This window comes from Bison bison, unplaced genomic scaffold (genome assembly GCF_000754665.1).
Source record: "Bison bison bison isolate TAMUID 2011002044 unplaced genomic scaffold, Bison_UMD1.0 scf7180017864295, whole genome shotgun sequence".
Lineage (NCBI taxonomy): Eukaryota > Metazoa > Chordata > Mammalia > Artiodactyla > Bovidae > Bison > Bison bison.
The window spans coordinates 4,871,127-4,898,716 of NW_011494867.1; the positions used below are offsets into that span (position 1 = coordinate 4,871,127).

The window sequence follows — 27,590 nt, forward strand, 5'->3', positions numbered from 1 at the left end:
CTTATCCTTGGACCCCCCCAACCCCCGCCACTCCAATGTATCCCATTGCTTGGAAATAGGATTACTGGGTGAAGTAATGTAGATATTTCTAGTTTTCATGATATAATGAAAATATTAATACATGATTTAAGTATTTTCAACTTAATATCCATGGCATGGGAATATGCAGTCTTACCAGCTTTGTACAAGATAATTTAAATATAAGTAAGTCTGCTCATTTAGTAGGTAAAGGAAGCACAGTTCAGATAGATGGTAGAACCTGTATTCCAAGCACGGTGACCAGCTCCTCCCAGTTTGCCCAGTGTGGTCTCAGTTTTGGCAATGGAAGTCTCGCCTTCGAGAACCCCGTGGTCCCCAGCGGCTCAGCACAGTCACCCACTGAGAGTTGAAGCCCTTCCCCAGCAGAACTGTCTCAGATGTGACATTCCAAGGTGTCCCATTTCCAGCTGCCTGTGATCTGCAAGATAGTGAAGAATGGTTATTCCCAGGGGGCGGGGAGCATGGATCTCCTTGGTTCAGAGTGTTTGTGTCTGCATAACACTGGGAGGTTTTATTTTTCAGGTCTCTTCACGTGCTTGTGTGCAACGCAGCTGTGTTTGGGCTCCCCTGGACCCTCACAAAGGACGGCCTGGAGACCACCTTCCAGGTGAACCACCTGGGCCACTTCTACCTCGTCCAGCTCCTGCAGGACGTCCTGTGCCGCTCCGCGCCTGCCCGGGTCGTCGTGGTCTCCTCGGAGTCCCATAGGTGGGTCAGAATGGGGCATTCTCTTCATGGCCCTCTTCCTTCCAGCTAACGGTCCCCGCCCCAGGCTCTTGGTGGGTTTCTTTTGAGTTTTTAAAAAATATATAATTTTATTTATTTTTGGCTGTGCTGGGTGTTTGTTGCTGCGCGGGCTTTTCTCTGGTTGTGGCGAGTGGGGACCTCCTTTTTAGTTGCTGTGCCCAGGCTTCTCACTGCAGTGGCTTCTCTTGCTCATGGACTCCAAAGCACGCAGGCTTCAGTAGGTGCCTCGTGCGGGCTTCAGTCGTTGCGACTCCCAGGCTCTAGAGCATATACTCAAAAGTTGTGATGCACGGGCTTAGTTGCCCCAAGGCACGTGGGATCTTCCCGGATCAGGGATCCAACCCCTGTCTCCTGCATTGGCAGGTGGATTCTAAACCACTGAGCCACTAGGGAAGCCCTCTGTTTTTGAAGATAATTTTCGTTAGTGCTTCTCCAAAAAGTGTGTACTCAACCTGGCTCCTGAACTTATCAAGGTTTTATTTATTTTTTGTGATGATGGGCGATTGTTTAGGGGTAGTGTAGATAGCACGGTAGATGGTTTTTATAACTGTACTTCAGGCCCTCATTGATTTTGCTTCGAGATGGAATAATAATTGATTAAATCTGAATGCCTGACCTTTATTGATTTGTCATTCTCCAGCCTCACCACCTCACCAAGAAGAATGTGAGTTATTCTAGCAGTAGAAACAATGCAATTAAAGACTGAGAGATGAAATCCAATTGTTTTATAATGAGAAATTAGGGAATTCAATGCAGACATTAGCTGTGTAATTGTAGAAAGGAAAGGACTGTAGTTAGAACATATTAGAAATCTGGCCATGCCTCTTTTGGTTAAAATTTCAATTAAAACATCAGATGGCAATTCTTTTCTATTACCATTAGGAGAATATTCAGTCGACTAGGAAGGCATTTGAAAATTTCCTCGTATTTTCAGCGTATTTGTTTCTAGAGTTGGATAAACAACCGAGAGAAGTACCGGGAGAGGATGAGGGAACTGCCGGGTGAGGCTAGAGTTTAATACACATTATGGAGATTTTCCTGGTGTGGATGGGGGCTTTCACTCCTAGCAAAGTAGCTGGAGAAAAAGAACGTGCCAGGGCCTGTTTTTTCCCCCCTTCCTCTTCTCCGACTTAAGTCCTGAGATGTTTTAGTGACCCAGAATGAAGCTTATTTTTTTTAATCATGCTTCCATAAAATGTAACCCCTGGGACTTGGAAGAGAGAGACCAGCCAAGGGTTAGCCTGAACCGTTTATCACTCCCAAACACAGGGGCTTATGGTCGAAGTGACACGCTGCAGATAGATTTACTTTTACTGTTTGAAATTTATGACGGCCGAAATGAAAGGAAAATGCCGGTAATAATCCTCCCCCGTGTTAAAAGACACGGAGCGTCTCATAATGAGGTGGTAACGAAATCTGGACATCCTTATCTTTGCAAATCAGACCAGGTTCCTGGAAGTGGAGTGGCCCTGCTCAGGCATGAGGGGGAGGCCCCCGTGGGGGTAGGCGCGGGGATGAACCTGCTAGTCCCCGTCTTTAGCCACATGTGGAGGGCACCCCGGGATGGGTTTAAATGAGCTGGTATTTAATGGGCGAGTCTATGGAATTGTCAGCTGCCTGCTTCCCTTCTAAGTCTGGATCTGACATGGTTATTTCATGTGGTGTCTTTGTTCTCCCCTTAACTGCAGTGTAATTCGTGCTTACCTTGGAGATCCGAATCTTAATTTCATTGAATAGATGGGTTGGAGGCAGGGCTTTGGCCTCTTGAGTTCACTCCATTTTAGTTTCCTGAAGTGCGTGTTATCAGGCCCGCTCCTGTCTGGTGCTGGGCGCTGGTTTTCTGCTTTCCGACAACCTTGTGCCCATATTAAAGGGTGTTTATACAAAATGTTAATTCTCCCAAGCTCGTCTGTTTGTTGCCCACGTGCCACACCCCAGAGCCAGTGCGAACACTGGGTACACAGGCCTGGGAGAGTGCCCACTCACTGCTCAAGGACCCAGAGCCCTAAAACCATGTCATAAAACGGAAGGGCTGGTGTCTAATTACCTCCATAAACCTTGGCGGAATCTCTTCGTTGGAGTCAAGACCCCTGTTAGGGGAAAAATAAAGTCCGATGTTTGCAGAAAATGTTATACCAGACTGCCCCAAGGCAAAATATTTATTAGCTTCCCTGAGTCGTCCCTGTATTTTAGTTACTTATCTGGAATCAGAACAAGTGAGTCGAGTTTCTGCATACCTCAAATCCACCCTATGAAAATGAGAACTTCCTTGCCGTGAAAAATTTTCCAGATACCAATTAAAATAGAATGAAAAGAGTGGAGAGCTGGCTGAAGGGCTGCAGCTGTGTGGAGTGCCAGGATGCCACACACACAGCGCACACACACACACACACACACACACACACACGCACACACAGCCTCGGATGCAAATTCAGTCCTATTCTTTGAACACAGTAGCTTTTGTCTCCATAGAATCCAGCCTAATTATGTTACTTGGGTTATTTAAAAATCCTCTGTTTAAAAAAAATAAAATAAAATAAAGGAGAAGTATTTAGAGAAATACGAGATAGAGGTCTTCTCCAACAGCAGATGTTACTGTCCAGAGAGCAAGTGTTAACATGTCAGTGTCCTGGGAGGAGGAGAACTCTATTAAGACTTTATTGTTTGGCTTTGTCGATGTTTCAGCTGGAAAACAGGGTAGGCAGCCTTTGCAGACTTGTTTTGCTGCCTCTTGAGCTGAGAGGTGAACGTGGTCATTTTTCAGGAAGCAGGGCCCAGCTCAGAGGAATCAGAAAGCTTGCCCACCCTCCCCCACTCCCTGGAGGACTGTCAATACAAGCTAATCAGGCCTTAGAAATGAGTGCACTGCTCAGGGGATCAGCGGGGCAGGAACCTGGGCTCTGCTGATGGCAAGCAGAGGGAGGGCCTAGTGTTAATAGCTGCTTCTCCATCTCGAAACTTCCCTTCAACCTGGTTCAATCTAACTTCTCATCATGGTGGGTTCTGTTTTGTTTTGGCCTCCTTTCTAGGTTGGGGATTAGGAAGGCACACCTACCTCCTCTTAGGGGTTGAATCTAACCCAGTGTTCCCAAGTCTGCATTAGCCTTAAAAAGCCAAAGCGAGGAAGTCACTCTCAACATGAGAAAGTGCTGCCTGCAAATATTCATGAAAAACATAAAGCATCTGAACCCAGTGGCAAAACTTGCCTTCCACACAAAGCTCGAACAAAGCTTTTTGTGATAAGGAGAACTTGGCTCTTAATTTAGAATTATGAACCCGTGACTATGGGTTCAATTTTTTAGTACTGTATTTAATCCCCACTCTATGCCATAGGCAACATTCAAGGAGCTCACGGTCCCTCTCTCGGGAATTCACAGTCTAGGCCTGGAAGCAGTTGAGGATTGGTCTGTATGGTCAGAAGAGAGGCACAAAGTGCCAGGGTGGCTTGGCTTGCCTTGCTGGTCATGTTGCAGGGGTGGCAGGTCCTTGAACCGTAGGAGTACGATGGACCGGGTCCTGGAAAATGGACGCTTCATTTCCATCTGCTCTGCGTGGCTTTTCAGCCTGTCCCTCACAGCCACCCAAGAAATTGTTGTGATAGCAAGCCAAGGAAGAGTTAGCCAGGGAGGGCCTCCTGGAAGAAGCGACACCTGAGCTGGATTGGGTTAAGCAAGGGTGTCAAGAAGGGCGATGAGAACACAGCAGAGAGTTAGCGGAGCTCGCTGTATTCACTCTGTACCTGTTAGATGTTGTCTAAAGCCTCAATGTTCTTTCCTTCCCAGAGCATGTGGAACTTCCGGGAAGTGGCCTGTACCTTTGACCCTTGTATCCTTGACTCAGCAGTCCTTATGTGTGTGTGTGTGTGTGACAGCTGTTCTGTAACACCTTATCACTGTGTTGAAATAAAATTCAGAAATAATATAACTTCCCTGCATACGTATGTTGTAACTCAGTGGACTTACCTACCTGTAATGTAGGGGCAAAATGACTGTGAAGCTAATATAGCATGTGTTCCAACGTGTCAGCCCGTTGGCAGGACTCCAGGGACGGAAAGTCATTGGAGTGCGTGACCCTCCACCAGGATCTTCATACCTGCTGACTGTTGGCAGGTGTGTGGCCTTTGGCTTCCAGTGCCACCAGCCTCGGGTCAAGCCCCACCTCCCCCTTCCCCCCACCCAGAATCCCAAAGCACACCCCTTCCTCACTTACGTAGCTGTGGCGCTCTACTCTTGGAAGTTCAGTAGCTGTTGGAACGGTGCATCTGTGCAGAGCACAGTTCGAGTCTAGTCTCAGATAATTACGCACAGGCTTTCATCCGCATGCGCGTCCGGAGGGGCTGTCTTCCTTGACAAGGCTCCCCTTGCCCGGCGGGACATCCACTGTCCCCAGCGCCCCACTGGCAATTGTTATGGCAACCAGAAAAAGGCCCCATAAGTTTCCAAATTTCCCGCTAAGTCCCACTGCTCCAAACGGTTAAGCTCGGCAGTCTGGGCTCTTCCCGTGGTCTGGGGGCCTGGAAACAGGCAGCCAATGATCCATTTCAGGGCCTCACTGTCCACACTGACGTCCCCAGCCATCAGCTTTGCTGATGACTTCGTCTTGGCAAAGTCATTTAATACCAGAAACGGGATGTCACTGACTGAGTCCCGGAGAAGGGGTACTTAATTTCCATTAAGACATGGATTTCTTGGTCCTAGCTCCACATGAACGGCTCGCTCGTATTAAGGAACTACCAGATGGTTCTGTCATTTCCACTTCACCTTTTGCTTTCTTTTTCCTCAGCATTTGTTCCCAGTGCCCTCATTTGGGGAAAATGCCCGGAGTTAATTCAGCAAACTCTGAGGGTTCCTTAAAGAATATGAGACCGAATTCCTTCTGTTATGATCGTTTTTTTTTTTTTTTTCTTTCTTTCTTTCTTCTTTTGGTTGTTAGGGAAGTCACTACTTTGTCGTCATTAAAAAAAGAAGAAAGGAAGGAAAGAAACAAACAGCTGGTGTTTAACGACTCCGTCAGACCCAATTATAAAACGTCAGCTACTTACTTTGATTTGTGTGTATCCATGCCATGGGTATACTCGAAAACATTAGACCCTGCCAGCACTCATTTTGGCTTTGTTTACATTTATCTTTTAAACGTATGAGACCACTGATGGCGCCTCACCAAGGTTATAACCCCTTTATAATCATTAATTTTTAATCTGGATGAGAGTCTTGGAGGCAGCAAGGCTCATCTATATTTACTTGGATGCTCCAAAGAAAGCGTACAGCACACAAACACGGGCTAAAATAACCCAGGAAAACCCTGTCAAGGGTCAGGAATGCAGTATCTTTCTGCTTCCAAAAGCAGCAGCCCTTTATTTAACATGTTTTCCCGTTTAATTGAATTATCCTTGAACTTCCTGTTGAAGGTTTGGAAAAAATAGATGTCAGAAGCAGGGGTAGTGGATGGGGGTCCAGTGAAGACCACTCCGTTTATGAGTCTGGCCCTTTATTAAGCGTGTGTTTGGACCTGGTTGGTTTCTATTGTGGAATCACCATCGTCTCTCTTGAAGACTTTGTTTCCATGTTCACCCAATTGAGATTTTAGTCATCTCTGCATGGTTTTCTCAGATTTCTAATAAAAACTCAAAGCTGTATCAGAAGTCAGGGGCTGACGGATTCATATCACATTTTCTTTTCTTTTTAGATTTACAGATATTAACGATTCCTCGGGAAAACTAGACTTTAGCCGCCTTTCTCCATCGAAAAACGACTACTGGGCCATGCTGGCCTACAACCGGTCCAAACTGTGCAACATCCTCTTCTCCAACGAGCTCCACCGCCGCCTGTCCCCCCGCGGGGTCACGTCGAACGCAGTGCACCCCGGGAACATGATGTACTCCGCCCTTCACCGTGGCTGGTGGGTGTACACGCTGCTCTTCACCTTGGCGAGACCCTTCACCAAGTCCATGGTGAGTCAGCAGCCGCAGCTGCCACGCACACCTCTAGTGCGCCTCTCCGGAAAGGGTACTAGAGAAACCCAGGCACACTCGCTTCCTTGGCCTCTCACCTCTCATGAGGATGAGTCTGATCTTGAGCATCACGTTATCAGGCCTTTTAGAGGGATGAGGAGGGGCGCTTGAGCACATTTCAGTTGACTTGAGTTCACATCTGTTTCTCTAGAGATGTCTCCAAGGCCCAGAGAGAAGATGTGCGTTTTTGCTATTGTGTTAATATGGCTGATGGAGATGGTTTGTTTACATTTGATGTGATCTTTTTGTTTTTTTTCCCAATAAGCACAGTCCTTCCAAACTGTTTTGTGTTAGTAGGTAAATAGCATGGGTTTGTGACTTTTGCATTCTCAGCAAATGTGGCTCCTCCGTTTCCATTGAGAGTCTGTATTTTTGCTCTAAATGCTTCCTTTAATGGGTGTAAACCTCTGCTGGAGCATCCTGTGTCAGCTGGAGGCACATTTTATTCTGTACTTCACCAAAGGTAAGTCCTTTTGGGTGCTTCAGACTACCGTGTTTCGACTTGGACTTCACAAGGTAAGTGTGAAGTTTTCCTGTTTTGGATGGCCCTCTCACAGCTGTCTCTGAACACTTCTTTCATGAAAGCATTGAGTAGGAAGTCATTTGAGTGAAGAGTGTGCATTGTACACAATATTTTTGGTATGGTACTTTTCTAAAATACAGGCCTCTAAAATTTCCCACCTACTTAAACTTCATGTTTGTGGATGACAACACAGCACGGAAAATCTACAACAACAGGGAAAATCTTTTGATGTGCATAGGAAGAAAGTAAGCGCGTTTTAAAAATTTGAATCACGTAGGTGTTTCTTATGCAAAGTGAATAGATATAATCCAGGAGTTGAATACTTAACCAAAGAAGTGAGAGGAGCTCTGGAGAGCAGTTCTCCAAGTTCAAGGGGAGTGTGTGTCACAGGCTTCTGATGATCCCCTATTGCCTGATTTTCTGTGATTGCATGAGAGTAGGTTTTCTGCAAGGGCATCTTTGGCCATGATTTTGGCTCATTGTCTTAAGAATATTGGTCTGGCCTGTGGATGAGTTGTTCACGCTTAGGAAGTGGGAGAGGAGAGAGGAGCGTCCTTTCTCACTTTCCACTGGCCCTGCACCTTCATGACCAGTGGACCAATCATCAAGTATAATTTGTAATTTCTGGGTCTTGAATTTTCTCACTTGTATTTATTTGAATATTGGTGGAAGCGAAAGAACTCCTTTCTGTGAAACCAGAGTCTTGCTTCTTTCTTCTTCCGGATTTCTCTAGTCAGAGGAATATGATGGGAAAGAGCCCGCTGTGGGTCTGTGATGACTCAGACCATCATGGAGGGTGGTGTAACCATCTGTACACTGCTGGATGTGGACTCCACTCACTGAGGGCTCCTTGATGGACAGTGACAACGATTCTTATTCTGTGATGAGATCCCAGGGCTTAAAAACCCTGGATGGTGCAAGGGGGAGGAGGAGGAAGGCTGGCTCTGGGAAAGTAAAAAGTGGGGTGAGTGGTTTTCTGTTTCTTGGGTTAGGGGATCTAGCACTTCACATGAACACAGCATGTAAACATGTGTTTAGCTAAGTCGGGCTGTATTGTAGGCTCCTTGGATGTGTCGGGAGGGTTTCTGAAAGTGCCAGCAAGTGAAATCAGGCAGGTAGCCATGTCGTGATCACAGAGAATTGGGTGGTATTAACAACTAATAGTGTTTGGTGGTAACTCTGGTCAGGACACAAACCAAGTGGAAAAGCCAAGTGTGGAGTTGGAAGCCTAGGCAGAAGTGTTACCATACAGGCGGGTGGCACAGGGTATTAGGAGAAGGCCCCCACTCACCGTACTGGGAGCTGGTCCAGTGATGCCCGACGCCCAGTGCGCGGGGCTCCTTCCCCCCTTCCCCATCCAGTGTACGCACACCTTGGCCTCCTCCCAGCCCTGGTCCCTGGTCCTCCAGTCAGGAAAATGCCTGGGGCAGCCTGGGGCACCAAATCAAACAAGAACTGGTCTCTGTGGCTCTGGGTGAACGGGGCATTTGGGAAAATGAGCAGATAACCCTTGAGAAGGCTTGGAGAAAATTGGTGACATAACCAAAAAAAAAAAAACTGCACTGAATTCTAAGTTGTTTCGGCAGTGGTGGAGTGCTCTGTGAAAGGGAGGTAAGCCCTTAGCCTGTGCTAGGAAAAGGGCTTGACAGGGCTTCCTCGCGGTGCTGAGTGTGAGCGGGCTGCTGCCTGGGCGAGCAGAGCAACCAGCTCTCTTGCTCGTGATCCTGATGCTCAAGCCCAGCTCTCTCCCTTGGCATTGGGAGAACTCGGGCCAGACGTTTGGCCTTCCTGAGCTTGTTACCTCTCAACCAAAATGGCAACACAGGTTGCTGTGACGATTGACAGTAATGGATGTATCTAGGTATTTGGTGGTGTTTCTTAGACATCAGAGTCCCACATGACTGAGATTCATAAAGAGGTGGAATGGGCTCCCTGTGAAGCTCACAGCCAGTCACTTCTCTTCCATGAACGTGTAGGACTCTGTATGTGGGAGAGGTCTCTGCCCCAGGGAGACCAGGGATCTACTATTTTGCTGGTAGGACAGACTGGACTCACTGGAAGAGTCAGCCTGGGGTCTTATCCTTCTGTACGGGGCTCAGCGCTGCTTCTGTGACGCTGAGACATTGCTTTCTGGGTGAAGGGCACGCTTCTGCCGTTTAATGCAGACCTGCTTCTGGACCTAAACCGTGTCGTTACACCCACACTCCCACCCCGTGCAAAAGTTGGATCTGAAATGCTCATGGAGAGCCTGAGCACAGGTGCAGGGTCCCAGTCACCCAGGGGCTCGTGTTCTGTGCGCTCTGCCATCGCGCCTTTTCCTTTGCACCTCAGAGTTGCTGGAGTGTACACCCCAGTGTCCAAGGCCGAGGAAACGAACACAGCACAGCCTCGTGCTGGGAAGGCCCGCCTTTCTTCTCCGCCGTCGCCGGCTCCCTCAAGTATTAAACAGCAGTATTCTAATATCAACGTCCCTTTTTTATTTGCTGTGACTTGCTGTGACTACAGTGACTTTAGTTACAGTAATTAGGTCACCCTTCATGGAGTCAGGCTATTTTAAGTGCCTCTTTAAGGAATATTGTTGCAGATTAGTAATTTTACAATTGGATGTTCTTGTGCAACTTTATTAAATGTAATCTGTCTTTTAAATGTTGCCCTTTTACAGTTATACATTTCTAATTGTTGCTGTAAATGCATTATCACTTTGAAATTAATTAATATTTCCATTTTGGCCGCCTGCAGTATAATAATCACTAATGAGAAACTCTTAGGGATAAATTCTCGACACAGCGACCCCTACTGATGGAGCCTGTCTCTGACACGTCTTCCTCTGGGGTCCAGAGGTCACGACTGGTATATGGGGGTTTCTGGGGAGACAAGCATTTTTCTCTCCTCCCTCCAACTTATGTTACAGTTAAAATAATAGATAAAAATGAGACTAGGATTTTCTAGAATATTGTCTTAAAAAAGATAACAGGGTTCTTTAGCTGCTTGATCAACGTCTTGAAGGAAACTCGAGTTGACAGAAGCTTTCTGGTTTAAAGTCACATCCATCCATCTGTGTTACCTGCTTATTGTCCTGCCCATCTTGCTTTTTGTTTAAATACCTCTAAAATCACATTTTCACATGGACTCTAAAATTGCTGTCGCATATGGATGCATTTATATATAGTATCTGCATGTGTATATAATGCATTTATATGTACATATTACTTTCTGGGGCTTAATTCACAAAACCAGGTGTGTTGTTTTATCTAGTGATATAAGAGGTTCTCAAAAGTAGTTTTGGCTAGTATTTTTCAGTTGTTGCCATGCACCCAAGTAGGAAGCAGCTTGACCGGTAAGGCCAGACACCATGAAGCCTAAATGCATCAGCGTGAATGCCTTCACTCACTGCTTACGGCACTTTTACGTTAGAAACACTGAAAAAGCACAGGGGACTCACCCAGCTTGTTCAAGAAGTTGGACTATAAGCTGGCAGACCGTTGGCCAGCTGCTTGTCCAGGTTCGTTTTCTTTGTGAAATACACCGCCAGCCCTGCCACATGGCCCAGCCCTGCGGTTGTTTCCTTTTTAACACATCTGAAAGCACCTTCCTGAAGCGCACCCCCTCCCCCCCTCTCCCCCACAGAAACTTGCCGTCCTGGCCAACCACGTCTCAGCTCAGATTCCTAGGTCCCTGCCAGCCTTTGGCCATCAGGATGTAAATTTGAAGCTGAGCCCCCATCACGTGCCCCTTAGAGTGTTTTGTGCAGCCACATATTTGCGTTGGCAGGCAATGGTAGAAAGAGTATCATGTGTTAGGGTAGCAAGAGCTTAGCAGATGTTTTAAGGGGGCCGCATTTTCAAATCGTTTTACATTAAAAAAAAAAGCAACTTGAGTTTGTGGAACTTCTGAAACGATTGGGTTACGTTTCCTGGGGCCGCACTCAGTCCTTGTGCTGAGTTTACCAGATGCGCAGCCACCCCGCTAATGGATGGGCTCATGATGTTGTTCCTGTTGCACAGTTATAAATTATAACTAGCAAAAGCACACGATGTTGTTCTTCTAACCTTCGGGAAAGCCAAGCCTGGTAATTCTGCCCTTGAATAACCCGCAGCAGGGTGATTTATAGCTGTACAATTTAAAACATAATGAAGGAGATAATAGATGTTGATTTGTTCTTTAAATTAGTATTTTAGAAAAATACTACCCCTCCCCCACTCCTCCCCTTTAAATACCTCTTGTTGACCATGCTCTGGATCTGATCAAGGACAAAAGTCCCTGTCTGAATCTCTGCAGGTACATTGGAGTAGAAAAGCCTTTTTCTTCGCTGAGAGGAGGAAACATGGTTTTCAAAGTGGGAATTTCAGCACATTCTTCACTAATCTAGATATTTTGAGACTCCTGAGTGAGGGCTGAATCCTCTGGCTGCCTTGCTCTTGCCAGGGTAGATATGTTAGAAAACCAGACTCCTAGGACCCCTCTGTGGTTGGGCCACACTTCGGCTTCTCTGTAACCACCCCTTCTCCCCCCGTGGTGGGTTCTTCCCCTTGCTGAGGCCACGTCCCCAGAGCCTCAGACATTCTTCTTCTTTTTCAGGGGTATCATTAGCATTGGTTTCATTAATCATCTCCCAATTCTGTTTGGAGCTTTAAGGTTTACAGTGTTTGCCCAATTCAAAGTCTAGAAGATATGATCAAATGAAAAAGAGCATGGGATTTAGAATCAGCAGGCATATGTTCAGAATTCACATCCCCCCCCCTTTTTTTAGTTGTATAATTTTGAAGTGATTCACCTTCTCTCAGGCTCATTTTTTGCCAAACATTTTTTAGATGTTTTGGGCTGTGAGTCAACATCCAAGTAAAAGTTGTTGGAATAACAGAGGTTTTTGTTTGTTTGTTTGTTGAAGTCCCTAGGCAGCCAGGGTGTTCTTTGGCTAATATTTAGGCAGGTTCTCTGTGATTGTCCTGATTTTTCCCTCCTGAGGAATGATGGCTGCAGCAGCACCAACCTTCGCAACTTCACCTGTGAAGTCAGGGTGGGAGGAATGAGATCCCTCTTCGCATGCTTTCTTCCTTTATCAAGGAGGAGAACATTCTATCTCAGAACTGTCTTCCCTCACAGACTTCTCAGCTCCTGTTGGCCAGGATTGAGCTACCTGTCCAGACCGTGGGTGCAAGGAGGCTGGGAGAGTGAGTGCCTTTTGGCATTTTGTGTTTCTAGGGTGAAAGGCAAGATCTGATGGCAAGGAAAAAGGGTAGGATGATGGCTTCTGAGCAGACTCTCCTGTGCACATAACGTTGCCTCATCTGTCTAACGGGAGTGCCATCTATAGAGTCATTGTGGAAGTAAGTGAGAATTAAATGGTAGGAACCCGGCCCAATCTGGTCCCCTCACATTTACCCAGCCTTACCTGCAGGCGCTTCCAGCCCGGCCTCCTTCCTTCTCCGGGGCTGAAGCACGCTGCCCTCTAATGTGCCTCCCCTCCATGCCTGGTTACTTTGTAGCCATCCCTCAGAACTCGATCCGAGCATCACAGCTCACAGAAGCCTTAGATCTGCATTTGATCAGGGTCCCCCGTGACGTGCTTTTATAAGAGCCACCGCTCCTCACGTGTTAGTGTCCGGTGTGTGATAACACGCCCATCGACACATGCCAGCCGAGTCAACGAAGGAGCCGGGGATCTCACCTTCGTAATGTTGAACACAGATGCAATTTAGAGAAATAATCCCACAGTCTCGTGTTTAACGTCTGTCTTAAAAGTGCCGTTGTTGCCTCCGTACTACGGTGTCCTTGGTCTGGAAGGCGCATGCTCAGTAAGTATTTGTAAATAAACAGAAAATGATTAGGCGCTTAATGAATCACAGTCATGAATTCCTTCCTTATTGTGAGTCTCTCTGAGGCGGGCAGGGAATTGCAGTTCAGAATGTGTAGATAAACAGCTGAGACTTGGGACACCCTCTCTCTCCACCCAGAGTCACACAGCCAGTCCACAGGACTAGAACCCAGCCACTCAGTTCTGAACTCCCGGCGACACGTGAGGGGCCACCCAGAGGTGCGGGCGTGGAGGGGAAATGCATAAGGCGTGGGAGGGAGAGGAGGGGCTTTGGAGGCAGGCAGTTCTGGACTTCCACCCCAGCGCTCCCCACTTGCTAACTCCTGGGCACATTTCATCCCCTGGTTAACGTCTCTGCACAAAACCAGGGTGGCCCGCCTGCCTCCTGCGTTGTGTTGAGAATTGAGCAAGGGCAGGGACGCGCCAGCTGTTCAGTAAACACTCGCTGGTGTTGCTGTTATCGACTTGTGTCAAGGGTGAAAGATGGTGAGGATATAGCATTCAGAGCATGATGCATTAGATATGCAGTAAATGTTATCATCATCTTCGCCATTATTTTTTCAGACAAGGGAAAGGTTGCTTCACTTCCCATTGCTCAAAGATGCTCATGCTCCTAACCATGGCCCCGAGTCCATCCCAGAAGTTCTGATTTTCCCTTTGAACGTTAGGCATACAAGTACCACGTACAGTATAGCCCTGAGTTGCTCAATGTCAGCCCTCCTGGCGGCCCACTGAAGCTAAGGGCGCCCCTCGCTTTGAGGAAAGAGTTGCCCTTTCCTGTTGGAAACAAAGAGCAGGAAGGCACGCCTGGCTCTATGAGGCTGCGGCATGTCACCACTGTGTTTTCTCTGCCTCGTGATGCAGTGTTTTAAGTCTGGTCAGGCCTTTGTTCCCGAATGAGCACCCAAGAGGGGGAAAAAATGACTATCTGGCCTTAATACGTGTGACAAATTATTTAATGAACATTTAACCAGGATTTGAAATTCCCCCAGTTTTATCTTCCTCGTTTCCTTTGCTTGTGTGTCCCCGCCGGCACTTGGGTAATGCACTGCCTCTTTTTAACTCCCTTCCTAGCTCTTTTATTACTTTTAAGTTAGTGGTGCCTTCTTTGATCCTCCCCCTCCAGTTTCCTTTTCTCCAATTTCATACTTCTTTCCAGTGATTTTTGGCCTCTGCGCAGTTTCGCTATCGGAGGCCAGCACGATTAAACAGACGCCAGGAGTTTGTGTTGCCCTGTGATGCTGTTTCTGAAATGTTTATTCTGTGAACATTGATTTTCGTATAAACCACCGGACATGTTGATTTTTCCTTGTGAGGCGGAAGGTACTGTTTTCCCAGCAGCAATAGGGAGAACTTTGAACCTGGGGTTCCGAACCATTCAGAAGCTGAAACCCATAAACTCTGCCCTCCTGACTACACTGAGAGAAGTGTGTGCCTTGAATGACGGTGGGACACATGTTCTCATGTGCCCTGAGGACCTGCTGGACGGCAGGCGCCACCCTCGAGGGCTTAGTTTCTGTGTCTCGTCCCACTGAAGGTCACTGTGGAGCTTGCTGTCCTCAGACGTCTGCTCTCAGAACAAGCCACTCACTCTCGGTGGGCCTCGGTTTCCTTCTCTGTAAAATGAGTCACTAAACTGAGATATCATGTCCCAGGACTTGTGGATTTTACCGTGTAGTTTGAATGGAAATTTTTTTCAAAAAGGAGACCCATGCTGGTTCATATGCTTTGTGCTGAAAACTCTGGATGAAAGACAAATCTACCACTGTAGACTATCGCCCTAATTTTATGAAAGGATGGACAGTTAAATGCCAAAAGCTGTAGGCAGGACAGGACTGTGGAACAGAAAGAAGTGCTTTCAGTTAAGTGCGTTTGACTTCAGGGTTGGCCCTTTTGGTACTGCTGTGGGCATTGTTCACGTTGTTGAAAATGCTGGGCTTCCCTGGGGCATGACTGGCCTGTGAAGATTCCAGAGGTACTCTTTCAGCCCCAGAGCTCTTCTGGGCATCTTTCAGATCCCAGGTTCTTTCAGTGACTCTGCCTGCGTCACAGTAACTGAGTCAGGAACCCAGGGGGCACCATCCGTGACATGCAGACTCGCCAGAGTGGGAGTTGTTTCCTGGGAGCACCTGTTTCGTCCCGTGTTCTTTTAGAAGGGTGCCGCTCCCTCGACGTCTCTCCCAGCGCCTCTGGGTCTGGAACCCGGCCCCTCTGCTTACAGTCAGCTTTCAGGTTGCAGTCCAAACGTCAGCCTGGCTGTTGCTGTTTCAAGGCTCAGCCAGGGAACGGTGCACTTCAAGCTCGCGTGCTTATTGCCGGGGTTCAGATCCTAATGGCCTGGGTGACTGAAGACTTTGCTTCCCCTCTGTCTCTTAACTGGAGGCCTCTTGGAGGCACAGCCCTGTGTGACCAAACCCCAGAAGGGACAGCTCATAACTTTGGCCCATTCTGTATGGTGGAAGCAGGTCAGTGGGTCTGAGCCACACTCGAGAGGATCTCACAGTGGTGTGAATAGGGGAAGCAGGAAGCCTCAGGGCCATCTCGTACTTCACAAATTAGGGTTTATTCAGTCTTTCTGTGTGAGTTTGTGCACACGCGCGCGTGCGTGTGTGTGTATGTGTGTGAGAGTGTGTGTGCGTGCACGCGCGCACACGCCTTTTGGTAAGCATTCTGGTGGCAGACTTAGGCCTTGCTCGTTCTTGGCCCTAAGCCGTAGCATTCGTTATTGATGTGCGTGTCTTTGCCTTGCTCTTGTTGCATTCTTTCTGCATTCTTGTCTTTCCTCTCTCTGGGCTGAGGGGTACCAGATGCACCTATACGAAAATAAAATGTGTGTGTGTGTATATGTGTGTGTGAGTGTTTATTATTTTGCACTTTTGTCTCAAAATGAGAGAGATATGATTTAGTCGTTTAGTAAGAAAGCCTATGAAAAAATAAAGAAACATATGGATTGTGTTTCTTAAAGTCAAGTATTTGTTTTCATGCTGATTGAGCAGAGGGGGCCATGTTCATCAGTGGCCCAAATTTTCTTTCTAAAAAAATACACGTATTTCTGAGTTTTGATTTAACTTTCAAAAATTGTCCAGAGATCCTAGACTTTTTTTTTTTTAAGCCATAAAGGTTGATGAGGCTCACTGATCATTCAAAGCCCACATAGAATATTATTCTTATTCTAGACCATGCATAAGTCTTCAGATTTGTTGTTGTTGTTGTTATAGTTTTGGGGTCTATTTTAGGTAGGAATCTAAGAAAGAAAAACAACTTCCGTGTTGCTGTTTGGGAGAAATAAGAGATTGTGCACCCTGAAATTTGGTTCTCATGTTCCAAAACCACTCCTGTTAAGAGGTATACGATGTGAAGTATCTTATTTAGTAATATTCGAATTTCCCTTGTGGAAGATCATGCCCTTTTCCCCCAGCTGGGCTTCACCGTCTACCACCTTGTATAGAATCTGCAGCACTTGAAACATGTTATCTTTGAGTTTCATAGGATGGGGGTCTCTTTAATAATTTACATTTTTTGAAAAAAAGAAAGTGAAATATTCTTTCCAAAGCCAAAGTAATCGGCAGGAGTGTGTGGTGTTTGTTCAGCTGGATATCTTATTTATTTGAAGTACTGAGAGAAATCTCCCCTGACTGCTCAGAAAAGGGAAGAATAAACAGAGCGGGTGTCCAAGTAACCTGAGCCACAGAGGCTCTCGTTTCACAGAAAAGTTATAAAAAGGCTATTTGCCTGATCCAAAAAAAATACTGTATATCAACTACTGAGAGCTTTGTACTGTTTTCTTAGTATTCTCACTCTTTAAAAGAAAAAGAAAAAAAAAAGCTGTAAAATCTGGGAACTTTAGAATTTGGGGGGGATATTTTAATATTCTGAGGCAGGTGAATGCCGTCGGTCTGTTTTTCCTTCTCAGAACATGACTCCTCCCGCTGGCGTGGGTGTGTGCTATGCGCCATCTGTCTCTCTGTCGACTGTAACCATCAAAGGTCGGGTAATGTGGTTAGAGTGGCCGAGACCTAGGCATTCACCCTGGGCACGTTCCCTGTAAAGAAGGTGTTATGAAGATGTTTCAAAGGAAAAGAAAAATGCAACTTATTTCAAAAGAAGTAGAATCTGGAGGATACCCAGTGATGAAAGAAATACAGATTTCTTCTGTTTTTATTCCCTCTGTTATAACCATTAGACATGAGTTGGCATACTTCTTGTGGGTGAAAAGTGAGAGAACATACCAGCTTCCTTCATCCTGAACCTGGAATAGTCTCTTCTCTGTGATTTGCTTTCCCCTTAAACACAAATTCATGCATCACATCTTCCAGTGTCACTTCATCTCTGCCGGCTTCATATTTGAACGCATAGCCAAAATCAAAAACAAATTAAGAATTTAGCTAATCTTTGCTGAATCTACCTGACCATTGACATGCCTCCGTGTTGGGCTGTGATGTGCAGATTTGGCCCATATTGGGTGCAGGGTGGGAGATTTCACTGTGAGTTTTCTGGAAAGAAGTGTGTGTTCTATAGGCTTCGAGGACCAGGGCAGCTGAAAGCAGCCATGGCCACAGCTCCCATTGGCCAGAGCTCACCTATCCATTCCGTTCCCACGGTCCCCTCCCAACAGAGGGGTGGGTAGAGCTGAAAAGAGCATGTCAGCCTGTTTTGTGAAAGAAGAATTCATCGCCATGTAGCAGAAAGGCCATGCGTGGGGGTCTAAGTTGCAGAAATCAGGCTCTGCATCCCAGCCTTTCCTCCTCTTATCGTGGGCAAGTCACACTACCCTCTGGGCCTTGGGTTCTTTTTCTCTTTATAAAAGAGGAACCAGTTTCCCAGATCTTTAGATTGTCAGAGGATTAAGGCCAGCTCAACCCTTGGGCATGTGCTGGTTTTCTTTATATCCTTCCAGTTACTGTGAATTTTCCTGAAATTGACTGATTTCTAAGAACACACAGGAAGTATTGTGAAAGATCTTGTCTATCATTTGGCCCTAAAACATGCCAATCCCCTGTTCATGAGAAATACTCTTTAAGGCTGAACTCCAAGCAAGACCCATGAGCTACCTTAGTACCCTCCTCTTGATAATGCGATTATCATAATGTACTGTCAGAGTGCCTAGTCCAGTTTTGTGCTTTGTCAAATCATATGAATGCTGTTGGTAGCATGTCAACCTCCTTTGGTCTTTAGTGATTCTGATACATTTTGTCCACCTTCTTCTGTGTTTATTCTTTCCTTAAGTCACCTTAAATCCTTTCTTGGGAGCAGGTCATATAGGAATTAATGAAGTGATTTATTTTGAAGCAGAGGCATATTCCACTGAATCTCTTAATTACACCAGACCAAAAGCAACTCTGTCTTGGTCTGTACTTTTGGAAATGTGTCTGTATTGTCAATACTCAAGAGATTTTGCAATACCCCTTGAAAAAGAGTTTAGTAAAAGCATCCTAGGTTTAAAAAAATAAAGCATCCTAGGTTCAGAACTTTGGAAAGCTTTCACGTTTTTTTTTCTTTTCCTCACCTTATTTCCCCATATGATTTACACAGTACTAATTATTTATTGTTATCCAGCATCATGCCAGCTACCCAGATGGTAAACTTTCAGTCAGACACAAATGTGTTTCTGTGTGTATATCTAATCACAGTTCTCCAAGGGCTTAATAAATATGTGTTTATCCCTTTTTTGGTCTTTTTCTTTTTGTTTCTTGACTGTTCTCTTTCCCCTCTGCCCACTGTTGTTTTCCAGTAAGCTATTTATATCAACATACACCTTCATGAAAAACATTATGTATCCAGGTAACTGAAGACGGTTTGTAAAGACAGGAGGAGTTCCTGATGGCGATGTATGTGGCTGGTAGTAGACAGTAAGGATACAAGGAGTGGGTTGGTTGCTTTGTGACATCATGCAGACAGGCGTATATACTTAAAAACCTATTAGAGAGGAGAGGAAGGTACAGCCTGCAATTTCAGCCTACTGTTTTGATCCAGAGGCTCTAAAAAAAAATGTTGATGAATAAAACATTTTAATCAGAACCATATCAACACTGATCAATTTTTTTTTTCCCCATGGGGGTCCAATACAGGGTGAATTCCATTAAGTCAATGAAATACCTCTACTGAGTTTTTAAACAATACAAAGATAGTTTAGCAGTTGCTCTAAAATTTTTTTTTTCTTTACTGAAATCCTTTTCACCAGGACCTGTTTTGTTTCATATATATTTGTAATGTTAATTTAAACCAGAAAAATATGTTACTCATTTGATAAAAGACTAATAGTCATGTCTTAGCTAGTACCTAAGAAATTCTCCAACAGGTCCACCCACTCTAGTATTGAGGGTTTCGTAGTTATCCAGGACTGCTCTCTGAACATGGTGATGATCGGACTCTTTTTCAAACTGCTAAAGACTTGGATGACTTTGGGACTCTCCCTCTCTGTACCGTGGTGGGGCGTGTAGTCAGTGACAGATCATAGTGTCCTGTTGTTCCAGATCAGTGTCTTACAGAAAATTTTTAAAAATTAAATTTTTTTATGCAATACATAAACGGATGCATACGTACTTAGGCGTATCCATGTATGTGTGTCTGTGTGTATATAATACGCATGTGGCTGAGTCAGAAGTTTGACAAAACAGTCTCCAGTGGTGGGCAGTGTCCTCTTTTCTTGGTTGCATTTCATTTTTTTTAAATGTTCATTGTGACCCATTTTTACCAGCCACTATTGATTTTACCTCTCTCTCTTACCAAAATCTACCCTGTGAAAACTACTGCTCTAACACCATTTAATTGCGTCCTATCTGATGAAACGTTCATGGGGAGCTGTGTGTGCTAACTTATGGGGTGAAAATTTGAAAGTGAGCACGTCATTTTCCTTGGCCTCTGGGTGCTTACCTTAAAAGGGCTGGGGATTTAAAGCACGTGAGGGTGAAGAGAGACGAATGCGGCTGGACACAGTGCTTTTCTGCCTTGCAGGGTACACACGAGAGTCGTCAGGGGAAATTCTAGAATGAAGCTGACATTTACTAAGCCTTGAAGGTCGTGTCGGAGGAGATGAGCATGTCAACACAAAAAGGAGAGAAGACTGAAGCAATGGTATGGCCAAGACTAGGGTTAGGGACAAAATTAAAACTCAGCAATCAAAAGAAGATTTCAGTGCGATGTTTCCAAAAAATAAAAATTGATGCGAAAAAAAAATCATCTTGCACAAAGTTCCACATTTCAAATCAGGATAGGATCAATGTTATAGCAAAGGCTCGAGTAACAAACCTGGATTTGTGGTGAGCCACGCACACCACAATAAAAGTCCACTGCAAAAAAAGTCCACTGCAGGCTACGGATGTGGGATCTCATGATCTCACATTAAAACTGAAATGATGATGGTGGTTAGGTGATGTTGATGACGCTATACAGCTTCTGGTTTGGTCACTAAACGTGGGAGATAAATGGGCAAGACTCCGTGTGGGACATACACATCTGTGGATGGCATTTTGTTGAAGTGCCTGTATATGTGTGCAAGTGTGAGCAAAAACTATCTGGTCATTAAGTTTTATTTAGGGCAGACAAAATTTTACCCTGTCTAGTCTGCTTTTGGCAGCCCACTCCAGTACTCTTGCCTGAAGAATCCCAGGGATGGGGGAGCCTGGTGGGCTGCCATCTATGGGGTCGCACAGAGTTGGACACGACTGAAGCGACTTAGCAGCAGCAGCAGTCTGCTTTTAAGGTAGTTGTATTACATTCTTGCTTGAGGATATCTAATATGGGAGTTAGTTAATATGGGAGTATATTGTAATATCCAGTATTTTTTATTTCAATCAATGCAGTAATTTTCTGCTGATGTTCAATATTTTTTCACATTTATTAAACATAATCTGAATAATTTTTACAAAAGTAATCACTAGAATTGTGAACCTGCAGTCCTTTGAAACATCTAGCTTAAATCTTTTTGGTAATGACCCTTAATGAATGATGCAAGACAGATTTTAGGAAGAGAATATTTAGAATATCCAGAGTGTCACTTCCCCATAATATGTATAAAAATTAGCATGCCCAGTCATTATTTAAATAGCTGTGGTCTTTTAGTGAGTACCAACATTAACAAACCATGTTAACATGGTTTAAAATGTGTAATGACATTTGCAATGCCATCTGATGATGGAACTATCATATTAGCACCCACCGTGTTGACCGATCATCCTGGCAAAGAGCTGTTTGCATCGTGAATGGGGAAAAGGCTCGTCCACTTGTGGGCTGAAAGCATTTCTGCAAGGACTATCTGAAACGATAGCCCCTGGAAGGACGGTCTATCTGATGTTGAATTGCCGTATGATGTGTGCCCACCCTGTGATTTTAATTTGCTGTGCACTTTGCAGAGTTGGCGTATGTTCAGACCAAATGGTAATGTTCTGACTGTGTGTTCTATTTGTTTTCTTACCGTGGTCCTCATTAAAGGCCTTTCCAGGGCCTTCCTCAGATCTCAGATGATGGCTTTTCCGAAGCAGGATTATCCCGGGGCAGCAAAAGCTCTCCTGAAAACAGGCCATCTCCCCCACTGAGAGTAAAATGATGAAAAGCTTCTCATTTGGTCCGGGTTTGCTGCTTGTTCCCTTGGTCCGTTCAAGGTAAAGACCGATTAGAGAGCAGAGGTTTACCACGCAAGGGTCGCTTTATGACTAACACATTTGTCCTGAGTGCGTGAAGGCGAATTCCACCAAAATGGAAGGAAATACAGAAGCTCCTTTTCTTGACTTTTTAAAGAATTCTTGAATTTTATTTCCCAAATGCTAAGCTTTCCTTTGGGAAATCTTAATGCCCTTTCTTACAAGACTCTCTGACGACATTCGTGGGAAGCACAGAAGGGGATGTATAAGCACAGCGTGAGTTCAGCAGCCTTCGCTGGACTCTGGAATGCCCCTGATTCATGTTTCTAGATGAGGGAACCGAGGCATCCCCCAGAGATGAAGGGTGCCCGGTGGTCGGGTCTACAGCAGACATGATCTGGTCCATCTTGTTCTGCAGACTCCTTTTCAGCTTTTATTTCCTTCTCCTCCATTCCCTGCCAGTCAGTTGTTTTGCTTTGACATAGCATGATTTGACTTAAACATTTACTTATTTTCTTATCTCACATCTAGAGCATATGTGGTCATTTTTAATTGTATTATTGCACAGCATTAGAAAAAATAAATAGAATATAAGTCACCTGACTTTTAGCATTAGTAGTAAGAAAGACGGTCTGATATTAAAAACATACACGTTTTTATTTGAATATGTATTTTTTGTCGTTGCTGTTTAGTCGCTCGGTCATTGCAAAACCCATGGACCATAATTCACCAAGCTCCTCTGTCCATGGGGTTTTCCAGGGAAGAATACTGGAGTGGGTTGCCATTTCCTTCTCCATGGGATCTTCCCAACCCAGAGATCAAACCCGTGTCTTCTGCGTTGCAGGTGGATTCTTTACCACTGAGCCTCCTGGGAAGTCCTTTATATATGCATACACACACAAAAATAATATATACACTCATGTGAGTACCGGTGCATACCAGTAGGTGGCCCTCTGCCTCACCCACGTGTGGTTTGAGTTGGAATCGGCTTATCGAATGTGGAGGGAAAGAGCAATGGAGTAATTATAGTACATCCTTACTCGGCCTTGTGTGGATTAAAAAACCTTCATTTCCAACAATTTCCATTCCCCACGTCACCTCGGTATTTAATTTACTTCACTCACATGACTACCTGAAGTTTTCCTAGGTTAGTTGCTCCTATTAATTATAACCTAGAGGGATAGTATTAGTACCCTAAATAGATTATATTATCTAAGTGGAGGCCAGCAGACGTCTTTGGAGGAACTGATCCTCCAGCAGCTTGTGTGGTAGAACGAACTGAGGCGTCCTGAGCCATCTCTAGCAACCACCCTGTTGTAACCTTAGAGGTTACCCAGGCCGAGCCCATTCGTTTAGAGTGAGAAACTGAACCTGAAACGTTTCAAGTTCTCACCAAAAGAAAGTGTTTTCACTGGGCTTTGAAGTGGTGTCGGTGGCGTGGCCTCTCTGGTATTTTGAGTGAACGCATATTTCTGGCATAATTGGATATTTCAGTGGCCTTGGAGCAGCACTGTGCTGCAGGTTCCTTTAGTGGGTTGTCTGTGTCTACTGAGTGAAGTGCACTGTGGTGGTCCAGGATTTTAGCTTTCATCCCAAGGATCACCTCCTCCTCTTCACCCTCCTTCTCTCCCACCATGGAGGTCATATCTGGTATCCTCTATTTTGCTTTGCTTGGCTTTCCTTCGTATGTCTTTGAAATCTATACACGTATTTGTGGTGCATTAGTTGTGAGCTCTCAAGACATCAGTAGTTTTATATTGGGCGAAATTTGCTCTCTGTGTTTGCATGTGCCATTATTAAAGGCTGCTGATGTTTGCCCATTCTTCTAGTTTAAATATAGTTCAGTATTTTATAGTGATATCAGGGGCTTGTTTACATTCTCACTCAGCCTGAAGGCCTGCTTGATGTTACGAATGAAACATTGCCAGACTCAATTTAAAAAACCCAAGAAGTTGTATATAATAGAATAATGAATGATTCTCTCCCAAACCCATTGGTCTAGGACAGAGCTTCTCTAAACCGAGTTTGAACCATAGCAGACCCACCTTAGATTAGTGTGCTCTTATTTTGCCCTTTTTTTGGTTAATTAATTACGCCAAATTTTATCCTCATAGGACCTTGGGTGTCGCTTCGATGCCTACAGAGATCTTCATTGTCGAGTTCTAGAAGCCACTTTATTTCTGAAAGTCTTTACCTGCCAGTTTCATCAATTTCTGTCCCTCTAGGACAAAAACACACAACTCCTGGAGCTCTCCTCGGAGGCCACCAAAGCTCTGTGTGGGTATGTGTTGGATGTAGGCTGGTTTAGGCAGGGTTTCCATCATTCCAGACATCTGCCTGCCCTGTACACATGTTTTTATTGACAAACACAGTTGGGAAAATTCAAGAAAGCAGTATTTTTAAAAGTACTTTTAAGGCATAGAGAAATACCTAATTGTTTCTCTTTATGTAAATCCAAAGTAATTTTCTTACAACGAGGGACTAAATATCCATGCTCGCTCCCTCCTGTCTCTGAATTAATCGAGTGTTGTTGCTGCCTGAATTTGCTCCACTGAACTCCAGCAGCTCGCAGGACTCCAGGCTCCCGTGATGTGTGGAGAGTTAAACCCAGGGACCCCCAAGTAGGGAGGTGACCCAGAATTCTCATAATGTCAGGCTACGTGCTCCCCTGGAAGGTAGCCCTGCGGCAAGTGGGTTTCTCCAGTGCCCGTAAACCCAGAAGCACACAGCAGCCTGGTCCGTGGGTGAAGGGGATTTTGCTGATGGCTTGAAAAATCAGAGTCAGTTTATCATGCTGTTGTTAGGATATTTCAGGATGCACTTTTACACATGGTGTTAGACTGTCGTGTTTGCAGCGGGAACTAAACCAAGCGCCCTGTTTCTCTGAAGGTCACTCTACCCTCTTGGACCTTTCTTCTGTCTCTTAGCACGGTCGTTTGACTTTTCATGTAAGTTCATTCTTAGGTCTCACGTGGGGAGCTGGGGTCAGGGCGGGATGTACTTGCCGCCAAGCGGGCATGGAGATGCTCACAGCACAGGCGAGGCGCCGGCCAGTCACCTGGCACGGCAGAGGCCACCCGTGAGCTCTCGAGGCAGCCTCGGAGCCTTCAGTCTGTCTTTAGGACGCCGACCGAGGATGGGAGCAGCGAGTCCCAGTCTCACTGTGGTGCTTTCTAGGCTCTGAGGAAGCACCAGTATAAACACACACTGTTAGGTTGTATCAAGTCTCCTTCTCTCCCTGTGTTTAAACTGACAGTTAATTGCGGATGACACCATCAAATAGACGAAGTCTTGGAATACTGTGATGCCCAGAGTGTCCACATGGCTTTGCATTGAAATTGTGTTGAAAATGGCTACCCAATATTAGAATGGCCCTGTCTAGAGCATTCTTACTTGGTATCCTTGGGGTGTTTTCAGAGTTACATGGTGGTGCAGAGAGCAGAGAAGAAGCATTTGCTGAGTGTCAGGCAATGGGCCAGGTATTTCTTACATGTCCTTGCACTGACTTTACTTCCCTAGTAACCTTTTGGGCTGTGAATTATTATGCCCATTTTACAGATGAGAAGAAAGAAGCCTTGAGTGACTGGCCTCAGTCCTGCCGTTGGTAAGTGGCAGAACTGAATATCTGACCCAAACACACATGCCCTGCCCATTGCATCTTTCTGCTTCTGGAAGCACGAACTCGCCTGCATGGCACGGCTTCTGCGGGTTCCCCCTCAGTCCCAGGACTGAGCTTGGTTTTATGGGTTTGTCCTACAGTCAAGCCTGGCACTATCGCCAAGGAGCTGGGTGGCTGCTCTGCCACTTGGGAACGTGTGTGGTGAGGAGTAGGACAAGGGCGCGTTGTAAGGAGTTCAGTCTGTCCTTTGATGCTTGGGACCTGAGGCCTGGGAGGAGTCAAGGAATGGAGACAGGGTTTGTGGGCTGCCTTCTCTGGTCACAGTGGGGGCAGTTTGTGCTTTGTATTTTCCTTCATTGCTGTCAGTTTTACAAGCCATCTTTCATGTAGTCTTTCTAGCCCTTTTCTATCCTTTCCTCTTGGAATGCCAGTGCTTCAGGTGCCCAGATGTCCCTAAACCTACCAGAGACTAGAACAGAGATCAAACTGAACTAGACATTCTGAAGTCACCAGTTCCTTTTGTAGAACATTGGCCTGGATAACAGATTTGCAGTTTGTCAAAGAGAAACCGGACATGGCAAAGGAGAGTCTTGTCTAATGACCTGCTACAACTTGGCTTTTCAAGAACTAAAGAGCACACTTGACCTCTCTTATAATATGACATGCAGTGTGTTCGGAACCAGATGATGCAGCAAGGCTTGGACTTACAAGGTAGAGCGGTCCCTGAGCCGTTCTGGTGATGGTCGATGCTAAATGGATGCTTCATTTGAGTGGAATTATGAAACTTGCTCTATTATATTAGAAGCATCACTTGTACCTTACTCCAAGCTGGCCGTGTTTTCCTTGCAGAGTAATGTTGAGGAAATCAGGCCCCCAGATCGCTATGGGAATATGCACGTTGCTCATCCCGTTTTCCAAATCCTGGCCCCAGGCGCCACCAGCACCATGGCTGACGTTCTCGTCCTTCCCTCGCGGGCGTCCGGCCCCGCCGTGGCGGTGCGCACACTGTCTGGTATTGTTGTGTTGTCCTCTGTGTGAGTGTGGTGCTACAAGAAATGCTAGAAAGGCGTAGAATTTTGCCTCTGATTAAAGAAACACACAAGCGCATCTGTCACTATCCACAGAAACTGATCTCAGCCTTCACAAGTAATTCTTATAAATCCAAAAGCCCGTCTGCCAGATCCTACTTTCCCTGGCTGGCCTCCTAACATTCTCCGTGCCCTGCTGCTGTATTCTCATTTATCTAAATGAGGTGCTAATTGGTATGTTTTGAGAAGGTAGAGAGTTCTGGGCAGGAGAAACCCATGCGAGCAAGCCAACTGCATATGTCCTTGGGACTCAATTTCGTTTTATGAAAGGCGAAATAAAGACAAGCTACACAGAGCTGTTTTGCGAGGATCCCCGTAGGAGTTCGTCCCACCTAGTGACGGCAAGGTGTCCAGGAGCAGCTGTCATTTCAGCACAACGTTGTTTGCAAAATCAGAGCCAGTTCCGGGCTCTGAACCCTTCCAGGTTCTGCCCGAATCCCTTCCAGGTGCCCTGTGTGAAAACACACCACCAGGAGATTGGACATGCCCTGTGAATGATCCCTTACTTATTGTCATCGAGCCCTCCCTTTTTTTTTTTCCATCCTGCCTTAAAATTATGGGCTGGAGCAGTTCTCAAGACTATTTATTTTAGGGGAGGAAAATGTTTTCCTTTAACCACAACATTCATGCAATAGCAACTGCTGGCAGTTGCCCCAGCATTTAAGGAAATATTGTTGTAAGGCTTTTATGTTCTGTATTTCAATCAGCCAGAGCCAGCAGTATCCCCATAGAAGGACCCTCAACAGACCATTTTTAGCATTTTGCTACAATTAAACTCCTCTGGTTTTAGCCCTCAGGCAATTTAGTACCTTTTTACATATGCACATTATGAACTTTTGACCAGGGTCTAACAGTCATATATTAGAGTGCCGTTCTTGAAAGCGGGCTTAACAAGTTCCTCTGAGTATTGCACTCGGAGCCAGTTGTGGAAAAGGTAATTGAAGCAACTTGCAGCGAGGCCATTCAGAATCTCAGCGATGATCCTAAATATCTCTCTCTCTCTCTTTCTTGCTCGCTCTTCTTTTTTTTTTTTTTTTCCCCTCCTGCTTGTTTCTTCTGGAAGCTGGTAGCATGAGCTTTCAAAGTCTGTGATTGATCTTTTATTCAGTAGCTAACGAGGGCTGTGATTCTATTAGCGTGCTACAAGGCAAGAGAGCGGTGATTTAATGA

General features: G+C 45.5%; 1 protein-coding gene across 4 annotated transcripts in view; it reads left to right on the forward strand.

Moving 5' to 3' along the window:
- WWOX (WW domain containing oxidoreductase) overlaps positions 1–27,590 on the forward strand; it is a 916,676-nt gene that overhangs the window by 260,070 nt on the left and 629,016 nt on the right. For 2 of the 4 annotated variants that reach the window (XM_010850783.1, XM_010850782.1), the window contains exons 7-8: positions 562–747; positions 6,472–6,736. In XM_010850783.1, coding sequence (XP_010849085.1) covers positions 562–747; positions 6,472–6,736 — 451 coding nt within the window. Of the gene's footprint in view, positions 1–561; positions 748–6,471; positions 20,758–21,564; positions 22,494–27,590 lie in introns of those variants that run through there. The other 2 variants (XR_826202.1, XM_010850784.1) reach the window with 2 other exon arrangements.